Raw genomic sequence first — 14,875 nt, 5'->3', positions numbered from 1 at the left:
ACCCTGCTGACCCTTGATTTTGGATTCTGGCCTCTGGAACAGTGGGGATCAATTTCTGCTGCGTCAGGCCACCCGGCGTGTAGGACTTTGCTAAGGAAACCCCAGGAGACTCATGCAAAGCTGTTCAACCCTTGATGAACCTCTGAACTTCACCAAGGCTTACTTACCTCGAAAACTGACACAGCAATGTTTATACACGAGGTTGTGGTGATAATGTCTCAGGAGCACGTTATCATCAGAAAATGCTACACAAGCATCAGACATCACTATTGATTAGGGAAGGGAGAGATCAATGACATCTGGAGTAGGCTAAGAACTTGCTCCTAAGACGGATAAGGTTTGGAAAGATAGGAAAGGGGCATCTCAGGTGAAGAAAACCGCACGAGCAAAAAGAGAGGTGGAGAAAGGTAGGGCTCACTTTCAAATGAATCAAATGTGGTAAAGAAATTCCACTTTTTCTAGCTTCTGATGGCCCTGAAGTTCCCGGCCCTGTGCTGGCAACTCTCCATTCCTTGCCTCCACATCTACATGGCCTCCTTTTCTCTCTCAAGTCTCTCTGCCTCGTAAGCAGAGAGCCTCGTAAGCATACTTGTCCTTGGACTTAGAGTTCCCCCAGATAATCCAGGTTAATTTCCTCACCTCAAGATCCTGTATTTCATTACATAAGCAAAGATCTGTTTTTCCCAATAAGATTCCATTCACAGATCCTAGGGATGAGCACATGGCCATATCTTTTGGGGGCTGCTGTTCAGCCCACTACAATATTTAAGGAAGAGAAGGAGGCTGAAACGCAGACACATCATCTCAGGCAAGAACAGTATCACCAACTTGATTTGTATAAACCAGGCCACTCACATAATAGGACACTTATCTGGGATCCAAAGACAATCACTTTGTCATACAATAAATTATCACAATAAACAACTTTCAGACAGAGGCCTTATGAGCAGACAACAAAGGTCAGATAAGCAGGTATCATACATTTTATAACTATTACTTTGACCTGTATTTTCATTAATTTAATTTTTATTACTTCAGATTGCTTTAGTATCTCCTAATCTATTCACTTTTCTTACATTAAAATTTAGGACCTTCAAAATACTATTTCCCATTAGAGTTAGTTCAGAATCACCTTAATGGAAATTCAAATTTCCTGAGAGCCAATGCCTTCTTCCAAATCATAATTCTTCTTTCTTTCAAGATTCTTAATTTTAAAAGCCAATAAAATTAGACACACTTCTGGATTTAATGCTTATCCATCATTTAAATCACCAGTGGAAATTCAAGAGCAATTCCTAAAACAGCTAATCCATATATGATTTAAAATTTGCTAAAACAAATAACAACAAAAAACCCCTCTGCCTTCTTTAATTCAGATTCATGCTCCTTAATGAGACCCTGTTAATATTTCATGCACAACCTCTTCCCATTTACTTTAAAATATTTCTGTAATGGAGATTGGAAAATACACCAGGCTCCTATGAGTAATGAAAAATTCAAATGTGTTTAGGAAAGATCTTCAGCTATAATTCAAATAGTGTTTCTTAAACATTTCTAAAAGGACCTATGAGCCTCTGCTCCAGACAAGATTCAGACGCATGGCAGCATCTTGTACTTAAAAGTAGAACAGTCAGGGGGCTCCTGGGTGGCGCAGTCGGTTAAGTGTCCGACTTCAGCCAGGTCACGATCTCGCGGTCCGTGAGTTCGAGCCCCGCGTCAGGCTCTGGGCTGATGGCTCAGAGCCTGGAGCCTGTTTCCGGTTCTGGTCTCCCTCCCTCTCTGCCCCTCCCCCGTTCATGCTCTGTCTCTCTCTCTGTCCCAAAAATAAATAAACGTTGAAAAAAAATTTTTTTTTAAATAAAAAAAAAAGTAGAACAGTCAGATGGGTGAGTCCACCCTGGGGGGCTAGATGTCAATATCATTACCAGCCTTAATGATCATCTTTCTCGTGAGGGGCAAGTTTCCACTAACAAAACCAGGTAAACCAGTCATAGAAGGGCAGCTAGTGATGGGAGAGATGTTCTAGCCCACCCATCTGGCCAGAGAAGAGGCCACAAAGAAATTCAAGACCCCAGAACCACCGAGCTCTTCCTTGGGGTCAGCTTGATCACCAAAGGGCTACTTAGGAACGCTCATACTACCGTCCAAAACAGACCTTGCATACGGTCTCTAAACCAATGAGCTCTTTGCGACATCTCTTGATTTATAAAATGTGGAATATGCTGCTTTTCTTGAAAATGCAATAGCTCAAAATTAAGTATATGTAGCTACATCTGATGATTAGAATGGCATATGGCTTGACATATTGCCACAAATTACATACAATCTATACTGCAACATGTGAACAAGTCCTTAGGGAGTCCTTGGGCTAAGACTCATTAGGAGATCTCAGTGAAATGAGAGATTTTTATAAAACCACCAAATTGACTCCAATTGTGGGAAATCCTGCTTAAAACATAAAGGCACTTTTACAGAAAAATTCATGATTCCACGGGGTTCGGCCCTGTGGCGGCTAATCGATTGATTTGCTCTGCTTTGCTTTATTGCTATCAGAGCTCAATGAAATAACTGTATTTACTCAAACTATTCATTGTTTGTTCCCCCAATTTTTAAAACACAATTGAAACTGAAATTCTACTAAGAACTTGTAGAATAATATTTAGAGGCAAACATAAAATAATTAACAAAATATTATTCCAAAGCTTGGTCTTGTTCAGTCTAATGCAGTTGGTGTTTATCAAACAATCTAATACATCTCCAAGATTCTATACATACAGACTTAGGAGGCTGGTCAAGTATAGACTGACTTAAGATAGGTTCCATGACACTTGGAAGAAAACAGGAAAATAATTTTCCAAAATCACTAGTTGTATCTTATTGTAGCATTTCATTTAAAGCTTATGAATTCAATAAATGTTAGATATGAAGAAAATATATATTAGAGAATTCAAATATGGGACTAGAAGATTGCTACTGTTCTAAAAAAAAAAAAAAATTAGGGCCGCCTGGGTGGCTCAGTCAGTTGAGTATCCGACGTTTGATTTCAGCCCAGGTCATGATCCCAGTGTTGTGGGATCAAGCCCTGAGTCAAGCTCCACACCGAGCATGGATCCTGCTTGGGATTCTCTCTCTCCACCTGCCCCTTCCCTGCTTGTGTCTGTGTGCACGCATACACGCGCTCTTTCTCTCTCCAAAAAAATAAAATAAAATAAATTTTAAAAGCTAACTCTCTCAAATATAAAAGATAGTGAATAAGTTAATAACACTCTGGGAATGTGTGTGTGTGTGTGTGTGTGTGTGTGTGTAAAATCTCGGTTCATCACACCTCGCCATGCTGCTACAACGTCCCCCCAGGGTGCTCCTGGCCCACCTGGCCCGTTCAGGTGTATTTCCTGCTGACCCCATTCCCCCTCCTTTTCTCTCGGTCTTCAGGATTCTCTTTCCTACTACGTTTCTTCTTTTCCATACTCTTCTTGAGTGAAATTTTCAAGATACATATTTCCAAAACTATGCCTAGGTTTCTAAAAACAGCCAACCCCTTTTATTTTATTTGTTGCATCCTATTGACATTGCTATTAAAAACCTCAAATTCGAAACATCTGCACTGAATAGCTTTCCTTCCAGGCTGCCCCTTGATTCCCCAGGGTTTCCTCTCGTGGTTGGCACTAGAACTGTCCGTGCATCAGTGGGGGGAGAGACCTCTGTCACTTCAAGCGATGGCTCCTCTCCTGCTTTGGACATCTTGTCAGTCAGCATCCCGCTGTCCCCTAGAGAACACCACCTGTATGTGCCTCTGCTATCATCCGAATGCGGTCCTTGCTTGAGCGTTTCCATAGCCCCCTTCCTTTCCCCCCAAAATCTGTCGCGTATCGTGTCCTCTGTTGTCCTTTCTTCATCCCCCACGCTGTCTGAAAGTATCTGGGGAGTTAACACTGCCAAGAGGACAGAGTCCTGAGAAGTACATGCATGTTTTTTCATGATTTGGCTAAAAGCGGCCAATCTCTACAGACTTAAGTGCACTTCTTGGTATACCATTTCCCAAATGCAGCGTGTGTGGACATGGCAGAATGGCCCCCGGCACTCTCGGGAATAGCTTCCTTCTTGTACTGCACACATTAGAAGGCGGGAAAATTCCCAGACTTCTTTGCAGCTAGTGTCTGATTGCTCGTTAGCCTCCCCCGGCCTGGCACAGCACGGTTCCAACAGACTCAGAAAGTAGACGTGCTGGGGCTCATGCTTCCTCTCTGTTGTGCCCAATGAGCATATCGGAGCGTGGAGATCTCCAGGCCCGGTCCCCGGGTCACCGGATTCTTCCACGTTCAAGTGCCAGAGGACGGGCACTTGACTGGTGTCGGCGGTAGCAGGAACTGAGAGTCAGTTCCCATAGCAGCAGGTTCTCAGTTTAGCTGGAAGCTTCCTGATCGAAGATGAGGTCACGGCCATGCTGGAAGGCCCGTCCTGTGCCGGGGTTTGAGTCATTCCTCAAGGTCCCACTGAGAGTCTCATGACAACTGTTTTCCTACACCATATTATTTTCCACTTGAGCGCTACAGTGGGTTCTGCCCCTCTGCCACCGAATCCTGGGGGGACGCACCTGTCATCCTCCTTTGAAAGTCTGTGTCTCCACTGCAATCCTCCTTCCTGTTACCCTTACTGAACTGTAACTCATCCCTGAAGGCCTGGGTCACATTTTCCCTCCTCCGGGAAATATTTTTGCACTTTCTTTGGGAGCCAAATGATTACTTCCTCCTCCAGGGTAATGCAGAACGTTGTTACTGTTACCAGGGTTATTATAAGCAAATTCTATCATAATTATTGGTTACTTTACCTTTTCCTTATTTATGGAGAGTAAGATGTTTGAGGGCAAGGAATATGGTTTATTCATCTTTGGTTCTCTAATGTTCTGGGTTTGGCACATAGTAGCATCTCAGTAAAAACACTGACTGAAATGATCTGAAATACACTGTGGTTACTGAAATAGTAACCACAGATGGGGGCTGGATCAGAGGTAAGGGGAAGTAGATTTAAGTTTCAAAAGGTGGCTACAAAGTGACCTTGTGAAGAAGACAAGGAGGATAGTTCAAGCTTGTGCAGAAGGAGTGTAAGCCGGGAGGCACGCGGAGGAAGCAGTGAGTGGATTGGAGAAAGTCAACTGAACAGAGGTTTTGCACAGGGGGGTTGTGACGGATAAGCCATGGCTCAAATGACTGGCATCAGCTCAGAGAAGCCTGGGATATTAGCCCAGCCTAAGGGAGGAGGTTTTTCTGGACAGGTAAGAGGAGGTCCTTGAAGGTGTTTAAGAGAGAAGAGCGTGAGGGCAGCTTTCTTTACTCAGGGTGATGCGTGCTTTAAGAAAAATAATACAATGCTAAAAACTATATTGAAGATAAGTCAACTCAGAAAACCAATATTTGTTTGGATAATGAAAGGATCCCACAGTTCAGAGCAGACCTCTCTGTATTGAATCCAAGGCCCTTGTGCTCACATTATGTTACAATCTGGGGAACATTACGGAAGGATCTGACTGCCTGCTTTATCACCCACATTCTGAAGACGCAACGTCCTCATCAGGTTAAAATAAAATAGCTTAGAAGAAGAGTAAAACTGTGTGGGTTGTTCACCCAACTTTCATTCCTTGAAATAATAAACTCTAAAATATCTAAAACTTTAAAGCTTGTCCTCAAGACGTTTGGTCCATCACCGCATGTGATAACATCGTGCCTCCACTCGACTTACCCTTCCCGCATAGTGCGTGACTCTGAACGCTGCACCCCGATCTTTGAGCGCAACGTTACCGTTCCCATCCTTCATGGGGGAATAGACTGCATTTGTGTTTGAAGATTCTAGGAGACTTTGTAGCTTCTTGGGAAGATTTGGTTCCATCGACCACATCATTTGACTTTCTTCATCCAACAAAGAGAGAAATCCAGATGGCTTCTGGAAATCAAGAAGAGATAGTATGTTTTGTCTTTTACTCAATTTTATGATTTTGTTATTGTTCACGTACGCTCATTTGGAGTTTCATTACGTTCATATAAACTTTTAATACACACTTGTGTTTGCTCACTATTGTAACCCTGACGCCTAACAAAACTCTTGATGTAATGTAGGCCCTAAACAGTATTGATTGATTAACAATTGATTGATACTGAATAAATAAATTAAAAAGTGTGTTATAATGTCCTTAAAACACTGAAGTTATTAAAAAGTGTTTCTCATCTCAATAAGAAACATAAAATTACTAACTAAAGGAGAGGTATTTTTTCTTGACCTATACCCCATATCCACCACTTTATATTTATGGTGGGGCTAGGTAACTTATCCAGAAACAGAACCTACCATCATGTTGAGTCATAAAAATTGTAGAAAACTCCTATTCAGCAGGAACTAGAAGCGACTATAATATTAAGACCTAGAAAAAGTAAATATGGAAGCTGTACCTCGTAAAATTCAAATTAGAAGTCTGATAGCTCGTAGCTGTCAAAGGAAGCTAAAGTCATGCCCAAGCAACCACTTAAAATTAATCTCACGTGAAGGAAAAGGCTGCTTGAAAGAACTTCTTAAGCCCTAACAGTTTGTTCCCCGCACAACAGAACGCCGTTGTGCCCACATGGTTTACACATCAGGTGAAGAACTTTTACCCTGGGCTGGGCTGTGCTGTTTATCTTTTCTTTCCTAGGAGAGTTTTCTGTTCACATGTCAAATCTACCTTTAAAAACAAGGCAATTTATATTGTTTATTTACCTTATTCTGTCATATATTTTAATTCTTCACATCAATTCAGTGTGCTCTTGGAAATGTGAATACCATAAAAATAATTCTTCCCAGGAAGTGAAGGGATCAATACTGACCCCTCTAGCGATTCAGTTTGCGTTTTTACCTGAAGTCACCAAACCGTAGCATCACAGGCCTTTCGTGATGCTATTGATTTGGCCAACAGAAAGCCATTTCTTTGTAGCTGGAATAATTTAGTTGTCCTAAGCCTCTTGGAGTTGCCTGTTCATGGTAAAGGAACTGTAAAAACTATATATAGATATCTGAGGGCTGCAAAAGTTGAGATCCTTCCAAGGCCACCTAGAGAAGAAAGTTTGGAAGTGGCAGCCATAAGGAGGCTCGGTGGGGGCTCACACACCAGGGGGCACCCTTCGGGAACCCTTTGGCAACTAAAGCACCATCTCTGGAACAAGCAGATAGATAGCTCCCCTGGGAAAGGAGGAGAGAAAGAACTGATTGAGAAAGAAGCCTGGGAAGGAACTAGGAAGGCGAACTCCCTGGGTCACTAACACCTTGAGAGACTTTTGTTACCAACAGAAAAATGTATTTGATGAGGAGATTTGGAGAAGGAAGTCCACTTTGTGGTACATGACAAGATTCTCAGAGAGCCAGCGGCCCCAGCAAGAGCCCCGAGATGACAAAAATACACAGGTACACAAAGTGGATGGATAGACACCCTAAAAGAAAAGTCAACATGGAGTTGGCAGAGGACTGGTCCTGCCCGGGATGTACTAAGAAGATCAGAGATTCTCCATTTCAATTTATTTACTGAAGAGTAAGATGTTGATATGTAAGATCAGAAGCTGCTTCTTTACCTATGCTTCTGAGCATCACGCCATGATTCCCCTCCACGTGCTGTTACACTCCCCTCCTTGTTCCCCACCCCCACCCCCCGCCACGAGTCCATACGGACACACAGTGGGAGTGTAAATGGACTAGTTAAGGATGTTGCAAGTGCATGCATATTTCAGGGCCAGTGACAGACCTTCTCTTTGGAGGCTAGAATTTAAAGCTTTAATGGGTGTTTCAGCAACTCAGAGTCAAGGCCCAAAGGGAAGTGATCAATTTCCAAAGAGCCAGACCACTCTATTTCAAAAGCAAGATGATATTTTCCAAGGATAAGATGATTGGATACCAACATAATTTGTATTGTCGCCAGAAATTTTAAAATGTGTATGTGTTATGTTTTCTGAACGTTTAATAAATATAAAACCATGAAAGAATGGTGGTAAACAAACTTACAGACTTGGAAACTTGCTCAAGTGTCAAAAGAAGAAAATAGAACATGGAGAAAAAGTCCTAAAAACGACCCTCAATTCCTTCAGCAGTGAGGGTTCAGGAGAGACTGAACTGTTCTCCTGAAGAATACGCCATTTTGCCTCAACAACAGAAGGTGTCGAGCACGGACAGTGTGGTAAAATGCACCTGACTCGTGGAAAGTTGGGTAAGAATCTGGATCTACCCCCACGCTTCCTGGATACAAGACAAATACATGTTTGTTGAAATATGAATATGGTCTATGCAAATATTTCAGATATTTGTGAGCAGTAGAGGATTATGGGTACTAAGAAGGAAACAATAAGCTTCCTTGGTATTATTGTAGGGTTTGCTTGTCTGCCACACAGACCTGCGTATTTGGGTGCCACACAGACACCCAAGTTTCACCCTATACTTGCTATGTCTTTTCATTTTTATGGGCATCAAAGAGAAGTAGCAGTCAGAAATGTCCCTTCTCATTTCCCCCTCATACTGATGAGGGTCCTCCTATTGAAATAATCACTCCAAGGTGAAATCTCAAGGATGGTCATCAAAGAGACAGAATTAACGTCATTCTGCTGACCACTGGTTAGCAGTCAAGGATACAGAAGCGAGAAGGAGGGTGGCGGGCACCTGCAGCTTCCCATACATGGTTCACTACATGTTACTGTCACTTTGAGGACATTCTTTAACCTTACATACAGAAGTTATGTACTTTATGTGTCATCATGAGGGAGGGCTTTCTGGAAGAAGAGGGCTTCTTCTATAATTAAAAAAAATGTTGACAGGTTGGTAATAGAAACGAGAATATTTGTAAGTCTCCGTTTATACAAAAAAAGAGTAGAAAATCACATTCTATGCTCTCCAATAGCTGAATGGTATCAGTTTTCAACAAAGTTTGAGTGTCTTAGAGATATTATTTATAGATGTATATAATACCTTCTTATATTAGTAGGTAGGATATGGTAGGTTTTTGTTAGGCAAAGATCCACACCTGCGTAGATCCTGAGGTTATGTGGATATATATTTTTTCTTCCAATGTTTTTCCATATTTTAATTTAGAATCTTTGAAGATAAGCTGAAAAGATTCTATTGAATTTGTTTCATGATCTCGTTAGTCTTAGTATTGTTTTATAAAATACTAATTTTGCACATTGGGCATTTGTAACTGTGCCACAGGAGAGTTTTGGTGACATAACCAAGGCTGAATATCTTCATAACAATACAATCTGGTATTTCCAGTCCTTTCAATGAATTGAGAATCCTTCAAATGCCTCTTCAGAAAAAGCTAACTTGTGCTCCTCATTTGACTGAAAAATCATAAATACAATGAAGCCTCATATACAAAGAGATCTCAAAAATAAGGCCCACTGAAAGAAAATTCTTTGTCTCTAGCATATTTGAATCCTGTAAAGTATCTAATTATATTATGTGAATACCTGGAAAAAAAAATCCAAAACTCCAGTCTGGTTACCAGGAGAATAAGCTGTTTCCATGGCAACTCCCTCTTGTACACATTCTGTTTGCTCGTGTAGAAAAAGCACTTCATTGATATAGTGGTGCATCTTCTCATTGGTCATGTTGACACAAAGCTATTGTGGGGAAGAAGAAAACAATTCACAAGATAAGTATGGCCATGCAGATCCACTCCTTCTGTGACCATTTCAGATCGGTGGCATATTGACTCACGAACGTTCCACACCAATCAGTCTATTGCAATAAAGCATTAGGGTACGGCTTGAGAAGCCAAAGCAGAAAGTTTCACTTCATATGGTTGACTTCATACGGTCTGATTATTCCATTTTGAATACATTAAAAACCACAAGAAGTATAATGTACAACACTAACTAACAAGTTGGGGGGTTATATCTGGGTATTTAAAAAAAAATTCCAATTGCCTCTAGTCAACAACTGAGGATAAAAGTTGGATTTACCATGAAAGCCCAGAGAGGGAAGCAACATCTCCTGCCTCCTCACTTCTGTTCCGTACCCACGATGGGCAAGAGAACGTGAGTCTCCTTCAGAAAGAAGAACTTCTCTACGCATTGTTGCCAAAACTATTTTCTTTATCAGAAAGTTTTAAAAAAAAATTTGTTTAACGTTTATTTATTTTTGAGACAGAGAGAGACAGAGCATGAACAGGGGAGGGGCAGAGAGAGAGGAAGACACAGAATCTGAAACGGGCTCCAGGCTCTGAGCTGTCAGCACAGAGCCTGACGCGGGGCTCGAACTCACGGACCGTGAGATCATGACCTGAGTCGAAGTCGGACGCTTAACCGACTGAGCCACCCAGGTGCCCCTATCAGAAAGTTTTTTATACTCCTCCAACTGTCAATTCTTCTGTCCATCGAGAAACAAATATGTTACTTCTTAATCTGAAAAATTATCCTAAGTACTAAAAAGACACAAAATACCCCAAATCTTACAAAAATGAAAGCTTACTTCCTCTCTAGGCTATCCTGTCACTTCTCTGCTTTCTTTTATAACAAGAAAACCTCCAAAGAGTTGTCTTTCCTTATTATCTCAAATTCTTCTCCAGCACCCCCCCCCCAACTGTTGAAGCTATTCCGATAAACTTTTGCCCCCAGCGCTCCACCAGAACACCACCAGAACCATGTGAGCATTCCAAAATCCAATGTTCAATTCTTGGTGTTCATTTTCCTTGACTTCCCAGTGATATCTCACAAGGATGCCTCTGCCTCTGCTCTCTTCCAGGACACTATAGGCTCGTGGCCCCCTGCCCCCTGGGCCACTGCTTCTCTACCTCCTTTTCTACCTCTACCTGGAGTGGCCCAGGGCTCAGTCTTCTCTGTCTACACCCACATCCTTCATGAGCTCATTTAGTCTCGCAGACCATGGGAATGCGAGCAATTATATTACATCAGATAAAATCCAGAAATCACTAGAACTATTTAGAATTGAGTAAGTCATTGAAAATAATGACAGATGAACAATTTACATAAATCAAAGTAACTGGGAAAAAAAGCTTTTAAAAGAAAATCAGGGGTGCCTGGGTGGCTCAGTTGGCTGAGCATCCAACTTTGGTTGAGGTCATGGTCTTGTGATTCATGAGTTTGAGTCCCATATCAGGCTCTGTGCTGACCGCTCAGAGCCTGGAGCCTGCTTCAGATTCTGTGTCTCCCTCTCTCTCTCTCTCTGCCCTCCCCTGCTCTCTCTCTCTCTCTCTCAAAAATAAGTAAACATTAAAAAATTTTTAAAGGTAAAAAATAAAAGAAAATCAGATCTCATCTTCAAAGGAAATAATATCTAGGATTATATTTAATATGAATGTGCTATAGTTATATAGTGAAAATGTCAAAGATTTTGTAGGCCATAGAGACTGAAATAGTCACTGGAGAAAAGAAAGACCACCCTACGTCCCTCTTTCCACATATCCACATTCTTCTGCAAGTCTGATATCATCATGACACCTGCTAAGTGGGAACTCCTCCTAAACATTCCTGTCCCTCTACTGGGAGCTCATGGCTTCTCTCCTAGACATATAAGAACAACCCTTATGTTTCAGCTTCCTTCCTATCAGCAGGCCAAGCCTCCTCTGCAAATGACCAACACCAAGAATTCTTTAATTCTCCATATGGGTGTCTACACATGCAGATAAAGGTGTGGGTATTCATGAATCAAGAATAACCTGAGAATAGGGGTGCCTGGGTGGCTCAGTTGGTTGAGCATCCAACTCTTGATTTCAGCTCAGGTCATGATCACATGGCCATGGGATCGAGTCCCGAGTTGAGCTCCATACTGAGAATGGAGCCTGCTTAAGATTCTCTCTCTCCCTCTCTCTCTACCCCTCCTTGACTCATGTTCTATTGCTTTCTCTCTCTCTCTCTCTCTCTCTCTCTCTCTCTCCCCCAAACAAAAAGAAGAAGAACAACAACAACAACAACAACATGAACATAGAAAAGAAAAAGCCGTTTTCTCACAAATCCAGCTATTGGGGAGGCTGGGAGTTTAAGGGATTCTATAGACATGGAATCTCAGAGGAAGAGGTTTCAGGGAAGAAACAAACCAATCAGTACAGGGCATTGGTCAGAACACACAGTTTGTCCTGAGACCAATGGTTTGCTGCCGGGTTCCATTCCTTACTTCTTACCAAGACCAGAATTTCGCGAGTAGACACAGCTCAAATGTCTTTAGGGACAGTGACATGGTGACAGGACTGAAGGCATGGGGCTAGGCTGACCAAAGTGTGTTTGGAGAGCTGAAAATGGGGAGGCTCAGACCTAATCCAGTCCAATTACTTCAATGATGAATGTACATCAACGTTTTGTTAGAAATGTACCAGGTGGAGAATAATCAACACAGAATTATACTAGATAAAATGTTTAACTAATAATAATTACATTAACAATAAGATCTAGGGGCGCCTGGGTGGCGCAGTCGGTTAAGCGTCCGACTTCAGTCAGGTCACGATCTCGCGGTCCCTGAGTTCGAGCCCCGCGTCGGGCTCTGGGCTGATGGCTCGGAGCCTGGAGCCTGTTTCCGATTCTGTGTCTCCCTCTCTCTCTGCCCCTCCCCCGTTCATGCTCTGTCTCTCTCTGTCCCAGAAATAAATAAACGTTGAAAAAAAAAAATTAAAAAAAAACAACAACAATAAGATCTAAATGCCATGCGTTGACACTCGGTGAATAACAAAAGCAATTCCTATTAACTCTGGGCCAGAAAACGATGGTCCCGGACTACTGCCCTCACTTCCAGTCGCTGTTCTTGCAGCTCTGACTTCACAGTAAAAACAAAAAATCGTTTTTGTAAACTTGGCCATCAAATGAGTGTCTTTAGACTGAAAAAGCTTTCCTATTGCATTCTACTACAAAACAAGATGTAGGTTAAAAGGAAAATAACCGTGCCGCATCGCTGCTGTGTTGAAATTACTTCGAAACCTAAAGAACTGAGACCATTTGTTTAAACTTAGACTTGACCTTTGCATCGTCTTCTTCCTCCCGCTACCCCTGCCGTGGTCTCCGGGATTTCTCGAGTTTTCTCCCTTCTATCTGATTTGGCCAGTAGTTGCTAGGACTTCTTCTCTCTGTGCCTTGACAACTAGAGTCCCTGAGATACACGCGAGGTTGGAAGTTCTTTGTGAAGTACAAGTATCTTAGATAAAGCCTCACTGTCACCCATCAACTCTCTGTATATAAAAAAAATTACAACCACAGTCACTTGGGGTGACAACATACCGCATAAGACATCTCACGTTACATGTTTGGACACAGACCTATCAGGTTAGCACATTATCGTTGGCAAAGGGAGAGATGGAACTCATTATTTAAAGGCCGAATGAAAAATATTTCCTTCCTTGGTGCTGACACAGCCTCGCACACCCTTCCGCTTGCTGTCCTCCATCAAAACTGCCACCAGCCGACCAAGATCTGTGCCTTTCTTACCCTCCAGTATATGAATCTCCAGAAGTGATTCTGGAAACACAAACCCTTCTCTAACATCGCACAGCATCTGTCCACAGTAGGGGCACCACTAGGAAAGTCATACATTTATTTGTCTCTCTCATTTTCCCATAAAAAAGAAACAGAAATCTCTGAAAATTGTTGTTAGAGAAGAAAAATGAAGAAAGAAAAAATCGTTCTAAAAACGATTTCACTTTGTTTAAAAAAATAAGATTTTGAGATGTTCCCCAATCTAATAATGTGTTATACTCCTGTAATACTGAAGTAATTTTGTTACTAAAGACGAATAAATGCTATAAAAGGTTATTAAAATTTGAAATAGTTGCAGTAAGTGAACAGAAAATAAATGACTCCATTATGGAATGAGAGCGTTGGAAAATATTCTCTTTAATTATATGATATACACAATTGTAATGTTTCAAACATTTTGATATTAAAACAGACATTAAATCATTTAAGAAAACACAAATAGGTTCTGTATCTCAGCAGTCTGATCTTATGCCAAAGAAGTGGTTTAAAAGTGGGGAGTGTGCCTCGATGCAATATATTTTAGGAAACAGATTGCTCAGGAAACAAATATTGAGGCCATAAAAAATAAGATGATGTCTGTTACCGTGTGAAATGGTAAAAAGAAGTCTGATAGAGGATATCAAAGTATAACATCAGTGGCTGATTCTCTCTTGTGCAAGAAATACCCAAATTATACGACGTTTACCTTTCCCCTCATTTTGAGACCCTCTAATTGAAAATACTTGGATGTGGATGTCTCAAACACACGGAAGAGAATTCTCTTATCATTTTGTGATCATGATGGACGGCAGGTCTGTGGTTGCAAAAATTACTTTGGATGACAATCTGACTAAATCCTCATTGCCCCTGACTGTCTCATGGCTGATCATCTCTCTATACACCTGGCTGTTGTCACTGATGTAAGCTTTTTTATAATACAAACAGATATTTCATTTGCTACTATTTAACTAATATTTTATTGAACTGAGTATTGGCTTCACCGAATCGGTCCGCTGTTCTGGTCAAAATGGTGATACCAAGTGGGAATGTGGTCGAAGCCACGGTAAAACTGGAAAGAGCTGGAGGGGGTCCAAGTACAAGTTTTTATTCCTTTTTTTTTTTTTTTTTTTTTTTTGCCCCAAGGAAGGCCTGAAGCAACCTGCCAAACTTCAGCTAACAGAAAAAGGATTTGGCCAGTGCTTCTGGATACAACTCAATTTCTCAGTCTCCTGGTCAAGACGACTCATAAAACATACAGCTCCTGTACCCAGCTTCAGCATTCAGAAGCTGCAGTACCAGATGGGGTTTTGTGACATGGGGTGATCCGAACAATAAATCTGAACCTTTTATTGTACATCATGTTCTTTGTATTTGCGGGGGGGGGAGGAGGTGGAGAAGTAATTTATGAAAATCCC

The 14,875-nt window shown here is 41.5% G+C and overlaps 1 protein-coding gene across 3 annotated transcripts in view; it reads right to left on the bottom strand.

The window, feature by feature from the left end:
* Positions 1 to 14,875, bottom strand: part of MYO16 (myosin XVI) — a 607,799-nt gene that overhangs the window by 165,769 nt on the left and 427,155 nt on the right. For 2 of the 3 annotated variants that reach the window (XM_045481946.1, XM_045481930.1), the window contains exons 22-23: positions 9,471 to 9,623; positions 5,737 to 5,937 (exon numbers count right to left, since the gene is read on the bottom strand). In XM_045481946.1, coding sequence (XP_045337902.1) covers positions 5,737 to 5,937; positions 9,471 to 9,623 — 354 coding nt within the window. The remainder of the gene's footprint in view (positions 1 to 5,736; positions 5,938 to 9,470; positions 9,624 to 14,875) is intronic. The other variant, XM_045481937.1, reaches the window with a different exon arrangement.

This window comes from Leopardus geoffroyi, chromosome A1 (genome assembly GCF_018350155.1).
Source record: "Leopardus geoffroyi isolate Oge1 chromosome A1, O.geoffroyi_Oge1_pat1.0, whole genome shotgun sequence".
Classification (NCBI taxonomy): domain Eukaryota; kingdom Metazoa; phylum Chordata; class Mammalia; order Carnivora; family Felidae; genus Leopardus; species Leopardus geoffroyi.
This window is presented reverse-complemented; position numbering and strand designations above follow the sequence as displayed.